This window comes from Calidris pugnax, unplaced genomic scaffold (genome assembly GCF_001431845.1).
Source record: "Calidris pugnax isolate Ruff unplaced genomic scaffold, ASM143184v1 scaffold425, whole genome shotgun sequence".
Classification (NCBI taxonomy): Eukaryota; Metazoa; Chordata; class Aves; order Charadriiformes; family Scolopacidae; genus Calidris; species Calidris pugnax.
In genome coordinates this window covers 947,845-966,874 of record NW_015091137.1, presented here as the reverse complement: position 1 = coordinate 966,874, position 19,030 = coordinate 947,845, and the positions used below count along the sequence as shown (strand labels likewise).

Below are 19,030 nucleotides of genomic sequence, written 5' to 3'. Positions count from 1 at the left end.
TGGAGAAGGTGTTTTTATAGTTGCTGTTTGAAACAGCAGGCTAAGGACCATACCTGTTTTGTTGTTTTTTTTTCCATTTGGGAGTTCTGTCTCATCTCCAGTGATTATCATGCCACTTGTTGCTGTGGAGAAGGTGTTTTTATAGTTGCTGTTTGAATTTTGTAAACTTAAAACATTTTTGTCCTTGATTGTTAACCATTTTCTGTACTGTTAGAATGTTAGAAGCATGTTTTCTTGAGAAGAACCACAAACATTTCTAGTGCCCTGGAGGACCATAGAGCCATAGAGATTGACATCGGAGGACTGACGGGCATTTCTGGCGTCCTGGAGGACCAAAAGGCCATCGAGATGAATTTCCGGAGGACTGATGGTCACTTCCGGCGTCCTGGAGGACCGAAAGGCCATAGAGGTGGACTTCCGGAGGACTGATGGTCACTTCCGGCGTCCTGGAGGACCGAAAGGCCATAGAGGTGGACTTCCGGAGGACTGATGGTCACTTCCGGCATCCTGGAGGACCGAAAGGCCAGAGAGATGGACTTCCGGAGGACTGATAGCCACTTCCTGCGTTCTGGAGGACCGAAAGGCTATAGAGGTGGACTTCCGGAGGACTGATAGCCATTTCCGGTATTCTGGGGGACGGAAAGATCATAGAGATTAACTTCTCGGCGATTGTCCGGCACTTCGGGGGGCCCTGTTCGCGGCAATATCCGCTATCGGAGCGCTAACGTCCGTTCTCGGGACCGGGCGGGGCAGCCGTGCCTGCGGGCGGGCGGCACAGGAACCGCTCTGGCTGCCGGAACGCCCTTTGGGCTGCTTCGTCCTCGAGCCGGCGCTGGCCCGGCCTTGGCGGAACCGACGCAAAGCCCCGCCCGGGGGCGGAGCCGAGGGGTGGGGAATTATCATCGTCCCACTGCGCATGCGCGGTTCCTCATCGGCAGTACCGGCCGTCGGCCGCCGGGTGGCAGCATCCCCTCAGTTATTCTGCTCTGAGCCTTCATTAGGGCGATGAGCAGCGGCTGCTCTCAGCGCTGTTCAGTTCCGACAGGGACTGTAACCACCTTGTGGCACTGGGGGCATAATGAAGACATCCTATGCACCAAAGAGTAAGGCAAGGGCGCTCTGAAGAGCACAAAAACCCAGAGCCCCAGTTTGCTGGGCGATGCAAGCGGTTCCCAGAGCGAGAACAAGCAACAGTTTTTCCTGCTGGTGCCTTCTGGGTGGAGGCAATCTCAGGACAATTGCTATTTTTGAGTTCCACCCCAGGGAAACATCAAGACGTGGTTTGAGGAGGATGCCACATAAGCCACTCACCTGCCCTGCTGCTGCATCACCATTCCCCTGGTGACTTTGCAGTGCCCCAAATGACATCAAAAATGACATTTTTATTCACCCCCCCAAAAAGGAACAAAATGACCAGACCAAGACTGGTCCCTTCCCTTCAGGTGGTTCCCAGGCTTTGCAGGGCCATATGGGGCACCTGCTGCCCACTCTTCTCAGCCCTGCAGGGGAAAGAGGGACAGCCTGAAGACCTTGGAGGGAAGGAAAGAATGATCAAGCGTAGGTCAGAAAGTACCCTTATGGTGGTAAGGAGTAGGACTGAAAGAATCTCAGCGTTGGAAGTGGATTCTCTCTTTCCTTTACTGCCTTTTAAGTCCCTTGTTGGAGGCATACTGCCAAAGACTCTACAAACAAGAAATTAGTAGCCATAAACTGATTTTATTATTTTTGAAAAATGGAATGTTTCACTAACAGAAACTTTAAGTGATGTTTGACCAAGAACACATTTATTTAAAAAAAAAAACAAAACAAAAAACAAACTGGTAAGTTGACATAATATTTGGCTACAAAGCAGCAGCGGTCTTGCTTTTTGTAATCACAAATTCAAGGTGATCCTGATTAATAAAATTACCACCATTGTCATCTGGCAATAAAAAAAAATAATATATATATGTATATATATAGTGCTTTCAGTAGCGGCGGGTAAAACGGGGTTCAGTTGGTCTGTTTGTCCGCTCCTGGCCCGCAAACACTCCTTGTATTCCACTATTCTGCATCATCTGGCTCTGGTTTCCAACTTGCATGAAGCCTCCACGCCTGAAAACAAGACAAGACAAATTGAAAATTGCCCAGAGAACTTAATACTACTGTGACTCTGAGAAAAGATTTTTGCTTAGTTTTTTTTCTACATGCCAGCCCATAGCTAAGTAGAAGATGAAAGTACTATTTTTCACAATTGACATAGGATTTTCTTCATTTATACAGATCAGTCAACTATTATAAAAACATTATAAGCACTCTGACAAAGCTTCTTACCCTGACATCCCTCCTCGATTCACCACATGGCCTGGTCCTGACTGACCAGGCATGCTTCTATCACCACCTACAAAAAAAAAAAAAAAAAAAGAAAAGAGACAGACTTTTGTGTTTTCCTGATAAAAAAGACACCTTGTTCCCAAAATTTTATTTGTTTTCTCGGTAATGTCGTTACAGCTCCATAGGAATTTTAACTACCGCTAGAAGTTCAGCAGCAGTCATTCATAGAAAAAAACCACGATCACACTGGTAAGCAGCAAGTGTACCTTGCCATCTCTCATGATCCCGTCCCATCATTCCTCCATCCACATTTCCCTGCCATGAACGATCTTGATGCCCCTCTAACTTTCGACCATGATCTCCCCAGTCACGTCCATCTCTTAAAAAAATAAAAGAACATCTTCCAGGTGTGTCCCTCATCCATTGAGCAGCATAGGGTAACGTCAAACACCATACCCCATACAAAAATGTATTAAATAATTGTTAATGAAGCTGTACCCATAGCCACTCAATCGTTGCAATAAAAACTGGTGAAAGAGAAATGACTAGAAACTTGCTAAAGAGCATCCCTTGCACAACAAAGCTCATCTTTTTCTGATCTACAGAGACATAATTAGTATTGAAATGTACTAAAATACTTAAACATGGAACAATTCATTGACCACCATTCCTCTGCCTGGTATATTTATGTAGAACAGAACATCATGCGTCTGGAATATGCCTAGCTTGACTAGCTGGTTTAAAGAGAAAACATCATGATTCCATATGAGTCTCCGTTCTCCACCCCTACTACTTCAAAGATTCTGACTCTTATTTCCTTAAAGCCTCATCATTAGCCATAAATTAGACTTTTGGCGTTACCGGAGTATTCGGTACGGGACTGAATCTCATCTGTAGAAAAGAAAGTTATTTGCAAGAGAATCGGCTACAAGCTGAGCTAACTGAGCAGCACTTCTTTACTCGCTACAATGCTCCATTCTCCTGATACACGGGGGAGCTACGTGTGTCAATTCCTTGTTTCTCCAGATGCTCCAAGAAACTAATCTGGAGAGAGGATTCACACTGTCAAAGTGCTTCCGCTGTCATCCTTTGAAGGTTCACAGAGCATTAAAATTTTAAGAACCAACAAATCACTTCCCTTATTTCATATGCACTAACCGTGTTTGTGGAGGTATCCCTCTCCCTTCACTCATTCTTCTGTCAGACCCATAGCCACCCCAACTGTCCCGTGAGTGACGATCGGGCCCTCCGTGGCGTTCATCTGAGTAATGCTGGAAGGCAAATGGCACAGAGTCATATTAAGATTCACTACAGATTTTTCTCTTCACATTGGAAAAATTCAGCTCCTCAGAGGTTGTATTTCTGCAAGCTGTCAAATAAAATAGATCAGAAAATAAAGCAGTAGCTGTCTCAGTTTTCATTGGTTCCATTGTTGCTACTGTGAAGGTTCACTCTAGGCATTTATTTTGTTTCACAGCACAAATTTCACTCTGCTTATTGGTGGAGAAGGCTGTTTGTTTGGCATAGTGTTTTTAAGGTTCACTCTCTGTAAAAATTAAGAAATCTGGAGCCAGAATGTATCTGCCTACTTCCTACCTCTCTTCAGAAACGAAAGGTTTTGTATACCATTGCGGTACTGGTTTTCACACCTGTCCTTTTACAGTTATCTGCCACATCAGTTATTTTCTGCAAACCATTTAGATAAACATCAGAGAAGGATAAGACACTACAGTAACCACCTCTTAATGCACTACAGACACCTAAGACGATTAACCAGAAAATTTTTATTGCCACGTACCAGTCTGAAAAGATGCCATATCTTAGCTCCCATGGCTTGGAGGTTTCCCCTCACCCCAATCTGTGGCTACCCCCCTAGTGAGCAGTAATTTACATTCAGCAGATTAGCGTGCAAAAATCAGTTGCTGCTTGAACATCTGCTCAGTTTAAACCCAGTGGCTGTTACATTTAAGAACCAGGCAGCATGCACGCTTGTTTCTTTCCGCTTTGGGGTAAGTTTGCTTGGCTTTTTAACTAAAGCAGTATTTGGGTATAACCCACCTGCCCATCTCGATCTGGTATTCCTCTTGAACCGTCTCTTCTGGAACAAAACAGACAAGTTTCAGACACAGTGATGATAATTCTGAATATGATTTCTGGACGAAACAGTGCATGAAAAATGATCTTCATTAGGCTGTAAATCTGAGAACGCCAATGTTTGTTTAGTGGTAAGATATCCAAATAAGTTTTTGTTTCGTAGCATAGGAAGAGATCAAAGTAACAGCTATTACTGTAACATGGATAAGCGAGGCATCACCGAGGGACGGTCAGTTACTTGATGGTATCAAGGGAGAATATCCAGTGAAGCTACCAGTATCAGAAATGAGTTACAAGCAAAAGCAAAGCGGTATTGTTTTTGCCAAAGATCCTTTGAGAGCAAAACAGAAGTCTCAACAGCACTAGGCAGAAACTACTTCTGCATTCTGTGAAACTAAAAAAATCTGCATTAGGTAGTCTGCAAAGACAAACATAGGGAAAAGTTTTAAAGCAAAAGAAAATGGCTAAATCTTAGGCTAATGAACAGGGATTCATAAACCAGATTTCCATGCATCTTGAGAGAAGCTGTAGGATATCCTTCGGCATCACAGCAGACTACACTAGAACTTGGCTTATAAATCGTTACGCAGCCTCTTTCCGATATGTCCATAAACGATGGAAACACAGGATTGCAAGTACATATAAAATCAGACACAAGAAATGCACAAGGTCGTTCTGACACCCTTCAAGCCATTAGTAAGCCACAAAGAGACACCTAATTTCCATAAAAGTATAGGAAGAAAAGATTCTGCCTTGCCAACCTGTCCAAACAATGATCTTGGTATCGGCCACGATCCCTGTGGTCAAAGTCGTGGAAGCGGTCTTGACGACTAAATTCAGAATGATACCTATCATCCATCGCCATTCGCTTTGCCTCTGGCCAGTATGGGTCATCTCGCCTGCAAGAAAGGTCACAATTAGTAGTAATCTCAAAACAATCTTCCTTTCCTGTTCTCTTGATATCAAATCTTGTTCAATGCAAGTATCCAAAAAATTATTATTGATTTGTAATTAAAAACCCTTGTGTGATAAATGGGCATCGCGTTTCAGTTTCAGAGAAAGCTAGGCGTCTCAACACTATACAAAAAGGTTAATCTCAGCATGTGCTTATGTGAGAGAATGAGTACCTGCTCCTCCTAGCAATCCTGCATTAGAGTCTATACACAGTTTCTATTCTTGGTCACTTCTCTTTGGGAAATAAGAATTTTATACCTGCCCTAATAAAACTGTGTTCACAGACCACAGAATCTTCTAGGTTGGAAGGGACCTTAAAGATCATCTTGTCCAACCGTCAACCTAACTGACAAAAATAGACACCCGCACAACAAAAAAGAAGCATCACCATCACTAGACCATACCTCCCAGCACTACATCAACCTGTCTTTTGAACAAGACAGGTATCCTCAAGATAATGAGGAGTATGACATTTGCCCTCTCTCAAGGTCAGTATTAAAGTTACAAGCAACATGTAAATAGTCTTTCAGTTGCGAACTTCCAGGACTGCTTCAGCAAGAGTACTCATCATTTACATAGGCTTTAGAATGCTCTGTCTGTAACTGGATGTGACCGAAGAATGTGGAATCCTATCACGGTTATTGTTACCTGCCATCAGGATCATAAGGCCTTCTCATGGCAGATCGCCGTTCTTGCTCATAGCGTAACTGTTCCTGCTGACGCCGCAGCTCCTCCCTCTCCCGCTGGATGCGTTCCTGTTCTCGTCGCCTTTCCTGCTCGATGTGCATTCTTTCTCTCTCCAACCTCTCCCTCTCCAAACGCTCTCTATCAAGACGCTGCCTTTGAAATTCAAGTCGTTCTCGCTCTCTCTGGAGCCTCTGTCTTTCATCCCGCTCATGAATAGCTTGAAGCCGCTGTTCTCTTTCTCGCCTCTCTCTCTCTCTAATTGAAAAAGAGATATTTGGGTTTTAACTGAGAATCTTAAGTCTTAAGCTTTACTGCTTCTTTGCTTTGGGTTGGGCTTCTTGTTTGTCTCTTCTTTTTTTTTTTAATTTAGTTTCGATGTTCGTCCCACTGCCTGCTTAAATTTGAATGACCTCTTCTCAACTACATCGAAGTTTGGTTTTAAAAAAAAGAAGAAAAAAGGTCCATAGGGATGAAAGAAGCATTCTGCATAACTAACACAGTATCGACACTAAGTCAGCTCTGGAAAAGCTTTCATAGAGCACAACATGTCCAAAGACAGAAGTCTGACAAACAGAAAGTATTTACAAACTTCCAGGGAAGAAAATTAAGTATGGAAATACAAATCTCATCGAGTGGAATGCGAGACCTGAAAGCACCTACAGTTATTCAACAAGAGTCTCCCAAAAAGCACAGGCTTAGAGAAGATCGATTTCAGTAGTAAGAACCCTCATAATTCAACATTATGTCTGTTCTACTGAAAGATTAGTATCAAATCGATCTGAGATGTTGGAGGGCCAACTTGACATTACTTCGGAGACTGTTCAAAGCACAGATAAGGGAAATAAAACCAGATGCCATTCAAAGCATAGAGTGAAAGTGGAAAAACTCACCGGCGTCTTTCTGTTTCCCTGATTTCTCGTTCCCTCTGTCTCTGACGTTCACGTTCTCGCTGTTCTTTGATTTTATCAAATGATAAAATATCTTGCTTTTCTTTGCTCTCAGATTTGCGGTCCTGGCTTTTTGTACTCTGAGTTAAACCAAAACAAGACATCAGCTGAATATAGTACATTTTTAGCTAGAATTCCTAGGCAAAAGGAACCTTATGCCAACCTGAACAATATAGACTATCGTACCTTCCCAGAAGTAAATAACGTTGGAATTTCATTGAAAAGTAGGTCAGGGAAGAGTAACCCGAATGTGTCTACAACTTCTAAAGAGTTTTAAATATATATAAACACTAGATGCACGTGATCTGACTTGCACCGGTGGCAAACCATACACCACTTTAAAGGGCACTGGTCACCATACTCCATGCTCAGGGAAACTCAACATCTTAACACCATTTTCATATTACAAATCTACTTCTTCAACTAGGACAGCAGCAAAAAAAACTATGAAGAAGGTGACGCGTACGCATTTAGCTTTCCGGCATCATTAATGCCCTGATTCTTTCTAAAAAGTGATTAAAAGGATAACTGTTCCCAATACACCAGGAAAAACATCCCTTCAACTATATGCATATAAAGGTATTTGACAAAAAGGCTTCCCTGAAGATTGTACTTACCCTCTCTTTTGATGTAGAAGTTTTCACACTAATAACTGGTTCTCCTTTAGATTTATCCATTACCACTGTCCTTTCAGTTCCTCGACTCACTAGAAAACAAAATAAATGAGAGAATAAAAAAACACACAAGACATTCAAAAATTCAAAACCGTCGAGATACCAATCAGTAAAAAGTTATTTTATTGAGGTTTTAAAATCACTTAACAGAAGAGTACATTTATGATTTAAATAGCTTACCAAGATTTGACTAAATTGGGGATGGAGGCAGTAAAGCTATCACAAAATTACAGTAGTGTTTTCTGGCAGGGACGATACTTTAAAAAAAGCAATTTCATTCTCAGCTACAAAATATACCTCTTTGTCACAGTTCAGAAAAAACAACACAAAACAACGACACCCCCCCCCAAAAAGCACACAGAACCGCACACTGTGTCAAGTCTAAACCCAGTGATAGTTCCATAAAACTTAGAGTTTGCTATTTTTAGTATTCAAATCCCAGTAATTATGAAAACTTTGTTGCTAAGCTACTGGCGTTCCAAGTCAAAAAACAAGTTTTTAAGGTATTTTCTGGCGTTGTTTATTGTTCACCAGTGTTACTAAGTACGCTTCATGGTCTTTTTACTGAATTACAAATCACATCTAATAAGAACAGTGAGGTTTGCAGACGTTGAAGTCTTCTGATCAGCCACAACTCTGAATGTTTATGCTTGTTCTTCCATTTCCTAAATTTGCATTTTTTTGAATGCAAAGTGCTCTGTTGCAGTTGCTTATATTCTGTGTTCAATTGTTTAAAATTTATTTTTTAAAACAAGTATCCTTGAAAACATTTCTGAAAGCACTGGAATTACCTGATTTGCTTGCCCTAGATCTATCGGAGGATCCGGCTTTTTGCTCATCTTTCTCTTTTCCTTCTTTTTCGTCTTTTCCATCTTTTTCTGATTTCTTAGGATCATCTTTTTTATCTGTCTTCTCCTCCTTCTTAGTACCAACAGACCTACAGGTAAACTTTGCTTTAATAGAGAACCTAACAAAAAGTGCTGTAACCGCTCTAATCAAGCCAACCATGTCAAAAAGCCACAAAACTCAACACAAAAATGCCCCCCCAAAAACTCTTAAAAAAACTCACTCCCAATACCTTCCATGCTGCTATGCTGAAGCCAATGCATATTTGTACACATGATTAAGAGTAGCAACTGATAGTAAGCTCAAGCTACCCAAAAGTGAGAAACAACAGATATTCCTTCTGAATATTTGGGAACTCTAAATGCTAGAAGTAAAGTCTTCTGTTCTGCCTATAAGTAAAGTTCACGCTTAGCATAGGGAGGAAAGGGCCCAACAATGTATAGGTCGAGCTCCACCACAAGAGCTTTTGTAAACAAATACCTTAAACACCTAATACAAGCAAGTCAGCCTGCCAAAGCATCTACTTTGCCAAATCTTTTAACGTTTTATGAGAAAACAAAAATTAGTAAAGCAAATTAGTAAAATTAGTCAAGTCAGTTAAAAGACCAGACCAAACCAGAGTCAGATCAAAGGATAAACAGTTTTGATAAAAACAATGACTTATCTAGAAATTAATTGATTGCGTATCTCCTGATACAACTGACAAGTTTTGATACTAAACTCTGGAGAGCTCCATATTTCTGAACAGAGGGTCAACTGAGATGCACTCGCCGCTGTAGAACACCAATTTCAATTTTTCATGAATTATTCCTATTTCAGATGCGGCATGAAGCAGCGAATTGACATTTATTACAGTCACAGTTCACTGTGGTCACATAGCTGCATTTCAACTGAGTGGTCTTTAAACACCAAAAAATACCCAAAACTGCTTTACTTCTCAGATTTGGACTCCACAGAATGATGCTTGTCTTTTTCCTTCCTCGTTTCACCTTCCTTTTTGTCTGACGGCTTTTTCCCAGCTGGTTCATTTTTTGCCTAGAATTTTATCCAGAAATATTTTTATAAGAGGCAGACATTAAACTTGCACACTTTTATTTTCATTACACTGTCATGGAATAGCTATCACTTACCTTTTCCACAGAAATCATCTTTCCATGCAGCTCTGTTCTGTGGAGATGATTAATGCACTTAGTGGCTTCTTCAGATGTTGACATCGTAACAAAGCCGTAACAGCGAGCACCAGGACTGCGAGCATTTGTCACTACTTTTGCACCGACCACCTTTGGGAAAAAAATTGTTCTGTGTTTGCAGATCTGTCGCCAAATAACTTCAAACTTAATCACCATTTGAGCAGCTCTGTCTAGCAGTACTGCACAGTGTAACACTTAGCCACTTTCAGCAGGGAGGAAAAATACTCGGAACACAACGTTCCATCCGCATTCTCTGAAGGCAACACTTCTAGGCTTGTCTGACAAGCCGCAAAGAACTATGACATAAACAGCGTTTACACTCAAGTAAAGAGCAACACAAACACACCTGAAAAGGTTCAAATTTAAAATTATTCCACATACATTCTGAAAAAAAAAATAAAAATAAAACAGACACGGAATTCTATGAAACAGATACATCCGATTGTGGAACAGATTGTAGATATAACTCTGCTGAAAGAGAGACCACCATAATAACCAGCTCAGAAAATTCATCTTCAAGTTGCTGAGCAGGTCAATAACTTAAGGAAGACATACGTATGCAGGGGAGCATGGGGTGTAATAATAATAATAATAAATAATTTAAAAAAATCAAACCAACAAAAAAACCCCACCCAAACCTACAATCACTTTGTCTTTTCTTACAGGACCCCTCTGCTAGTTTCTATGCACAGATGAATCTCTGACAGAGCAGAGAAACATGCTTAGTGACACAAAAATTTAATATTACTATCAGAAATACATTAGGAGGAAGGGGAGATGGCCATAGACAGAGTTCCTTTCCAGAACTTCTGCTCTCATATCCTAGCTGGCACTGAAAAACAAATGGAAGCCTGCCCTCAAAGACTAGATTTCTCAAATACCCATTTAAAAATGGCAGTGGAACTTATTATAACAGCATTAACTATCACTGGACACCCCAGAGGTGTAATTAGACTATAGCACACTAGATGATGACCCACTAGTGTCTCCTGTTGAGAATTGCCTCATTTTTACAGACACGTGCACAGAGATTCTCTGAGACCTGGATTTCTACCCTGCCGCCGTTTCTGGCAACCTTCTTTATGAAGTATGCTACTGTCAGATATAGAGTTGAATAAATAGTTTGTTAATTTACATATTCACGTTACCTTTCCATATTTGCTGAAAAGGTTCTTCAAGTCTGTAGCTCTAGTAGAGGATGAAAGTCCACTAACCCACAAATTTCTGCCAGAACCACTACTTGCACGGCCTAAGGTACAAAAAAGCCAAACATAAAAACCACGTAGCACAAGAACGCAACAGTGACAAAATAACTGCCCTACAAACCCCACTTTATTTTTTCCTTCATAGACCTTGTCAAATGCAATTTTACTTCCACCTCTCCCAATCAATCTGAAAATCACACACATTGCAGCCTGCAAAAATGAACTTCTGAACTCTACATTTGATGTGCATTTGAATAGTCCTAATTAGTTTTAGTCTACATATTGTCTTCCTACACTTCAATCACTTTTATGAGAATTACAAAGCATTAAATGTCAATTCACATGAGTGTTTTTTTTAATACTGTTGGCTAACAAGGTTACAGAAGTTACATAAACTGAAATTTATGCTTTGAATGTCTATGTTACAATGACATTAATGGTTCACTGAATTAACAGTCCTCACCAAAACTGCCACAGAGTATAAACCTATATATTCAGGCATCTGTTGAGACTTTTGGACAAATCTTGGTCTTGCCGATACCTATCGCCATCCATGAAGCTAGTGGGACTCCACTATATATACCCCACTGAAGACATACACATGCTTAGGGAATTAAGACGACACAGAAAACAAGCAATGCAAAAAATGCAAGTCAAAAAGTGAGTAGAACTATTACTCCATTTGTTTGAATGTTTACTTACAACAATAAACTCACAGGTAATGGTTAGATTTGATCCCGTTACATTTTTTTTTCACGTCATTTGTACATTTTTATTAAACACATACCTTTCTCATCTTTTGAGATAATCTTTGTATCTCTGTCCTCGTCAACAGGGCTAAAGACAAAACATCATGTTATTCAACCGATCATATCCAAAAAGAACATTAATTCTAGATTGTGCACTAAAATTGGATACCTACCAGTATATTAATTCTGAAATAAACGCTAACTTTGCAAATATATAGAAGAGCAACAGGAAATATGGGATTTGTACCCTTAAACAGACAATTCTGTTTCACAGATGACAGAAATAAAAGCAATTTACTAAACAACCTTTGAAGGTTGAGGAAGGAAAGAAATCAAACCCTCTGTGTTTAAAAAAAAAATAGTATCTGCACATGGAGAAATAATACAGATTCTTTAGGAATAGGCTACAATTTCATCAGTCTCGGTGGCCAATTGAAGGAAACAGCTTACTCGCATCACTTAACGACCAATGACAAAAAGATAGCATCTGGTCTATAACGGAGAAAAAACAAACCTCTTTTTCTGATCACCACCCTCACTGGTTGAGGACTCTTTAGTGGCAGGGGATTCCTCAGAATTAGCTTTGTCTTCTGTTTTCTTGGCATCTTCTTTGCTATCTTTGCCTTCGGGACCTGTGCCTTTTTCCGCTGTTTCCCCACTAGAGGCTTCCAGGCCTTGGGAGCGTTTGCTACTCTGATCGCTTAGGGTCTCTACTACTAAACATTCAGAGTCCGGTTTCTCTTCCTCTATTGTCTGTTCCCTTGTCTCCCCTTTTGCTACAACTAAACGCTTTGCTTCCTTCCTTGCCATAGATTGTGCCGACTTGCTGTCCAAATCTAAAGCATCTTCCTCCAACTGAGCGGCAGCAAGAGTGTCCTCTTCCTCTGCTAGCCTCTTGCCTGGCACCACGTTACTTGCTTCCTGTGCATGTGGCCGCTCCGCTTCGCAAGTTTCTTCGATAAGTGGCTCAGATTTACAAGTTTCCCCCAAAATGTCGAGTATTTTCTCATTTTCTACGGATTTAACAGGAATAGAATGGCACAAGATTTAATCACCAGGGAAATACAGCAATCACAAATGTGGAACTGGCATGGCTGCCACACTAACACCAAGAGAACTTCTAAGCTACACAGAGATTGGAAAACCCTAGTGTACACAGTGTTAAAAGTACTCCACTAACCGCTGTCTGACACACTACTAAATCAGCCCTAAAATGTTAACAGGGAAGAAAAATGACCCCACAGATTTAACAAAAACCTTCTGGCTGATCCTTGATATTCTTCATGAAATCGTTCAGTTCTGTTTCTTCTCTAGTTAGCTTCCAGAGTCCGAGATGCTTAACTGAACGTATCAAGGTACTGAGAGTCCAGTTTCCAAATTTCTGTGAAATTCTTTTAGCAGACAGTCCAACATGAGAACTGGGCATCTTCTGATGGTGCATGAGTGTGCTTGCAGTCCAGAAAGTGAATAGGATCTGTAGAAAATTCCTGTGATGACAGTGTATTCCTTCTTCTGAAGTCCAGTCACTGTTTCATTTCTGTTCTGTACCAAAGCTTTGTGTTACCTACACTCCTGAGTTTTAATTCATAGAACTACAGCACAGTGTGATATCACAAGATCTGTTTTCAGAACCTTTACATCTTCAAGAATCAATCCTTATCTTCACTGTAGGTAACAGTTCCGTGGAACCATTTCATCACATTAAATACATGTTTTCAAAAAGCCGTTATTCACAGATCTGGTGATATGACTAGGTTTCCAATCTCTATGACCCTGCATAACCTGAATTGTCCACCATAACGTACACTACAGTAATGTATTAAAAAAAAAAAAACCACACCAAAAGAAATAAAACGGGGACACAAAAAGAATTAAATGAAGAATGAAACGGTTTCAATGCCCAGGATTATTTTTTTTAATTTAAACAAAAAAATCCACAATCCAAAAACAAACCCCAAAAAAGCCCAACAAAACCACAAAAACAAAAACCAGTACCTGGCTCCAAAGGTAACTCTTCAAGTTCCTGCAGTGAAAAAGTTAAAAGAATGACCAAACATCATTATTTTGTAAGAAGTCAAGACATTATTCTAAATGACACTTCTCACATACCCCACACCCCCCAAAATAGGAGATAATTCAGGGAATTGCTATAATTAAGCCTATTTCATTTTTGAAAACATTGAATTTTAAAGAAATTTTTCACAAGAAGGCTTGCCATTACTTTTTAACACCCTAAAGTTTTACAAAATGTGTGAAACTTCAGTATTTCTAAGATACCTGTTGAACACACGGTACATATTTGCATCAGTAAAGAATTCAACAAATGTAAGCAGCATAAAGCAGAGCTTGTCTTGGTGTTACCCTTCTCTAAAGTCTATTTTATGAAGTCTGCTTTCTGAATACAGGATTGACAGAAACACCAGCTTCACCTGGACCTACAAGTGTCCTTAACCTACCATGCGCGATCTGGGAAGTATTTCAGGAATAGACCAGTTTCAGCTTTGTTGTCAACATGGGATACATACCTTTAATGGAAGTTAGATATAACTGAGTTGGTTTATACAACAGATAAAAAGGATCTAATCTACCACCCAAACTCACAAATTCAATATGACATATACATCATATATACATGACCTGACAGATACGTATAGAGATATATGTATCTTTGCCCATATGATTAAATTAGAAAGGCATTAGATCCTATCCTTCATACAGTAAGAATACACACACTGTGTACTACCTGTACATACACTGTTTCAGCATACAATTGATATGGCATATATTATGGCTTTTGGTTTGTAAAGAAAAATTGGTTACCATTTACCTTTATTATGGTTAAATCGGATGAAGAGGCACCTAAACTGTTTCCAACATCTTCAACCTCTACCTTTAAAAAGTGAACAAAGATATGTTGTTATTTATAAAAGAATGGTATTGTGAATGAAACCTGAATGAGAAATTGAAGATTTTATTTTCGCTGAAAACTGATATTAAGCAAACATATCTAGCATTCAAAACCACCAATAAGGGTGAAAACTGACCAGTGACCCTCATACCTCTTCATAGTCCCCACTTACTGAGTAAACTTTCTCACTACCTCTCAACCATGTTGGTCAGCTCAAAAGAAACAAACTTTGAGGACAGGGATTCCAACAGCAAACTTTCTCTTCCTCTCTTATTTACAGCAACAACATAGAGCCAAAAGTCTATTTTCTTTACTGATAAAAGACAGCCCCAGTAGCTGACCTGGGCTCCGTAGTTTAGTCACTAAAAAAAAAAAAAAAACAACCCTACTTTCTGGGTATTTCTATTTCACTTGTGTGGGGCAGGGATATGTTTGGGAATAGGGGCTTTAGCTTACTTCTGCAACTCTCAGATTTGGGCAGAGAACCACCTCACTTCAGAATCTTGTAGTAAAGACTGGTGACACAATGTGCACACACAACAAAGAGCTATACTCCCCTAATAGACGGGGCAGAAATAGCTTTCTTCAAATGCTTTGTTGTACAATTCAGGAGATAAGCACTTGACTTTGGGGAAAAAAAATTATCTTCTAGCCCAGATGGACAATGTCATATAAGCAGTGCAACAGCTAGACAAACACAGAAAGCCAACATAAAAATACTTTCAACACCTGAGTAACTGCGAGACCCTATCTTAACAGAAAAATAATCTAGAATATAGTTCCCAGAATGCTGCTGTTCAGCTGAAGCGAAGTAAATAAGGCTACAGCATTTGTATACTTCACATATGCTCCTAAATAAAAGAAAAATATGAAAATGGGAATGAAAACAAGGTGAAGCAGAGTTCAAAGCATGATTAAAACAAACGCTTTCTGGATTACTATTATACGCGTATGAGTAACATCTAAGCATTTTAAAATCAATAACACTATTTCCACAAATATGTAAAAGAAGAAAAACAATAACCATGAGAACTGGTAGAGCCCCAAATTGTTTCAAATACTCTTTAGCTAACATTTTGCTACTTAAAAAAAAAATCTGATGCCACACACATAAGAGATGCATACCATCGCTAGTGGTATTTCTCTTGATTCTTCTTTAATTTCTGAGAATTGTGGGGATGCCTCCAAGTTACCCATAGCATATTCTGTAGGCTGATCTGGAAGTTCTTTTACTTCTGCATCAGCATTTTCTTTACTATCAGACAGTGTGTCAAGAATATTATCAGCACTGTAATCCTCTCCGCAATCTACCGCATTGCCATTATCTATTTCAGCTTCATCTAACACACTAATATCCATCATGTCAATATCCTGCAAGTTATCCAAACTTGCTTCAATATCCTCCTGTAAAAAGAAAAAAAGTATATATAATAGTCATTGTAACTTGAAAGCAATGCTATCATTACTTTGCTTCAAACAATCTCACATACCTGTCCATCTCCCGAATCCTCTTCCAGGCCATTATCTTCTACTCCCTCTTCATCTGGTCTACGTCCTAACAACATTATGATCATTAGAATGGAAAGAAGTTAGCAAGATGTATCCTTCAAGTTTTATTTTTTCATCAGAGATTGTATTCCATTCAGTTTAGTTTTCTGCTTTTTCCTTATTTTCCACAACTGAGTGTCTATATACCATCCCAGTTCAGTAACTGACAAACATGCAACAGTCCAAGGTTTGTCATGAGTTCAAGAAACACCACTGTGCACTCCCCAGAACATCTGGCTCAGCTGAGATTGCAGCAATTTACTATCTAGACCCTTCACTTCTTTACAGACACTTACTAAAAGGGAAAAAGAAAAAAAAAAGCAACTGAAGGAAAAACCCAACATAAAACAATGAAAAAATCCACCGCATTACTGCAGTGCTCTGCTCACCAGCTGGATACATCTTTTAGGAATGTTATTTTCCTCAAAAACTACAAGCACATTACAATAAAAAAAGAAGAAAGGGATTTTAGAGCTCAGAGGAATATCTCACCTATTTCCATTCCAACACTAAAAGTGCCATAATGTAGATTAGGTATTTTTCTGAGACGTGAATATGAACGTGATTACCAAAGATACCCCTGGTTTTACCCATAGTTGTGACATTTGTTCTGTTTCCAGTTAAGATTTCACATTTAAGTTTGCAAGCAAATGTAACATCATTCCAAATTGGATGTAACAACAAAAATCTGAGTCAAATTAGTTGGCAAAACATTTGAATTTTGTCTCAAAAATTTACATTTTTGTGCAAGTCAAAATTACCAAATTAATCTAGGACTGCAAAACATTCAGCAACAGTGCCAAAATGAAACCAAGCACTTTTCCAAAAGGAAAAGCAGACTTTAGGAAAAAGATGAGCAAGGTTCCATTTCATGAGGTAAAGTTGCTAGACAACCCAAGGGGGGTGGGGTGGAGATCCTCTCTAACTGCCCTGTACCTTTGCTGCTTCTTTTGGGAGTTTTCTTCATGATATTTTCTGAAACTACTGGAATTTCATCAGGATTCCCCCCTTCCTCCTCAATAGCCTGTTAAGAAGAAAAGATAAAGATAGATATGTCATGACAGACATAATTTCATTTGTGCATTTCTATTGAATTTAAAGAGCTAGACATCAGAAGCAGAAAAATATCGAAAAAAAAGAATCTAGCGCTTTTAACTACACAGTAGCAATTTGGGTACGCAAACTGAAGACCACCAGACCAAAGCAACAAGCACACAGGAAACAGTACCATATTGGTGCTAAGTTTCTGGAAAGCAATCAGCAGCATAACCTATAGACAAAAAGTCAATCCTACAGCGTTTGCAACAGTGCACATATACCCAGAGTGCTGCAACAGGGCAAGAACCTCGGTTCTAGGAGACAGAAAGCACCAGTTCAATGAAAACGGTCTGCGTGCTACTAACATACCAAACATTCGATGAGGATACCGAGTACAGGCTAACAGCTAGAAAACCAACAAAAGAAGCATTATGCAGCAGAACGCCTAGTAGGTAGTGTATGGAACTGTAAATTCAGGAGCTCAGTGCATGGTGAGGAAAGCCCAGTGATGCGTGAAGCTAGAAACCCTTGGGCCGAGTGCCACGGCAGACACCGAGTAGGTCTAGGAAATCGGAGACGGGCTCGCTGCGGAGACGGAAGCGCCAGACTCGCTCGAACGCACCCAGCGCGGCTACCACACGAGACTGGCGGTTCCAGGAGCGAGCCTGGGAAGGCCAAGTACGGGGCCACGCTCGCCACGCACGGAACGCTCGCAATGGGCCTGGCGGGCGCCACAGAACCACCCCTAGCCCGCAGCGCACGCCCCCTGCTCCCCACATTCCCTCCGCTCCACGGCCGTTTGGCGCCATTTTCCTCAGCAGCGCCTGGCGGGCTGTGCCCTCCCCCTGGGGCAGCCCCAGCGCGTCTCCCGACTCACCTTCCTGAGTCGCTCCATGAGGACGCTCTTGTTTCCACTACTGTCCAAATTGCGGCGCTTGAGTTCAGCCCGCAAGTCTATGACGCGCAGTTCGCTCAGCCGCCGCCGGCTTTCAGACTCCGAACTGGAGACTCCAGACCCGCCCAGGGACGCAGATTCTCCCAGCCCAGCCGCTGACTGACTCTCCGCCATGGGGCCGTTGTTTCGACTCGCGCGCACGGAGCAAGGCAGGTTAAAAACAACGGCGAAAAACCACAGTTGCAGCACAAAATGGTGGCAAAAACGAGAGGCGCTGAAGAAAAATGGGGAGGGAAGAAAAAGAACGGCAGCCCGCACGCGCGCTGACCAGAAGGCCCGGACGATTTGGGCGCATGCGCGTAGAGGGACGTCCCGGCTCTGTAAAGACCGGGCGCGGATGCGCACTAGTTCCCGTGACTGCCTGTCCACAGGCGTGCGCAAGAGCAGTCTGTTTCGGTAACCGGACGCTGGCGCGAGAGCTCGCTAGCCGTCATTAGGCGCCGTGCGCGTATGCGCACGAGCTGTCACTCAAGTTTTCCTCCAGGCCCCGCCTTCGCCCTCCCCCCGGCTCGTAGTCGCCCTTCGCTCCGAGTCTGCGCGTAGCGGGCTCACCCCTCCCCCCTCCCCCTTCCCTTGGCGCGTCTTGGCCTCCCCACCATTTTGTGCTGTGATCGCAAGGTTAGCTGCTTGATTGTGCCGTATTTTCCTGTGCGTTCGGCTTGAGGCAGAATATCTAAGGGGCCTTGATGGCGGAGAGTCAAACAGCGGCCGGCCTGGGGGACTTCACATCCCTTGGTGGGGCCGCGGCTCTCGGCTCAGAAACTGAAACCCGGCGGCTGAGCGAATTGCGAGTAATCGACCTGCGTGCTGAGCTCAAACGCCGTAACCTAGACAGTGGCGGCATCAAGAGCGTTCTCATGGAGCGGCTGAGGAAGGTGAGGCGCAAACCCGGCGGGGAATGGGGGGGGGGGGGGGGGGGGGG

The 19,030-nt window shown here is 41.5% G+C and overlaps 2 protein-coding genes across 8 annotated transcripts in view; one reads left to right on the top strand and one right to left on the bottom strand.

The window, feature by feature from the left end:
* Positions 1–1,696: 1,696 nt before the first annotated feature.
* LOC106897772 (scaffold attachment factor B1-like) lies at positions 1,697–18,387 on the bottom strand. 6 transcript variants are annotated; one of them, XM_014958604.1, is made up of 21 exons: positions 18,031–18,387; positions 17,052–17,139; positions 16,058–16,122; positions 15,693–15,971; positions 14,487–14,549; positions 13,655–13,682; positions 12,174–12,672; positions 11,698–11,747; positions 10,854–10,954; positions 9,646–9,795; positions 9,450–9,550; positions 8,461–8,606; positions 7,613–7,701; positions 6,939–7,075; positions 6,010–6,303; positions 5,169–5,306; positions 4,372–4,411; positions 3,472–3,584; positions 2,580–2,692; positions 2,314–2,380; positions 1,697–2,094 (listed from the first exon to the last, which is right to left on the bottom strand). In XM_014958604.1, exons 1-21 carry the CDS (start codon positions 18,220–18,222, stop codon positions 1,968–1,970), a joined length of 2,880 nt encoding a protein of 959 aa, XP_014814090.1. In that variant the 5' UTR covers positions 18,223–18,387; the 3' UTR covers positions 1,697–1,967. The 6 variants fall into 6 exon arrangements, 5 of the variants coding, with proteins under 5 accessions (XP_014814090.1, XP_014814091.1, XP_014814092.1 ...); XM_014958605.1 differs by having other exon boundaries at positions 4,372–4,408; XM_014958606.1 differs by lacking the exon at positions 2,314–2,380.
* A 138-nt stretch (positions 18,388–18,525) lies between these two features.
* Positions 18,526–19,030, top strand: part of LOC106897773 (scaffold attachment factor B1-like) — an 18,153-nt gene continuing 17,648 nt past the window's right edge. For both annotated transcript variants that reach the window (XM_014958610.1, XM_014958611.1), the window contains exon 1: positions 18,526–18,983. In XM_014958610.1, coding sequence (XP_014814096.1) covers positions 18,795–18,983 — 189 coding nt within the window. In that variant the 5' untranslated portion in view covers positions 18,526–18,794. The remainder of the gene's footprint in view (positions 18,984–19,030) is intronic.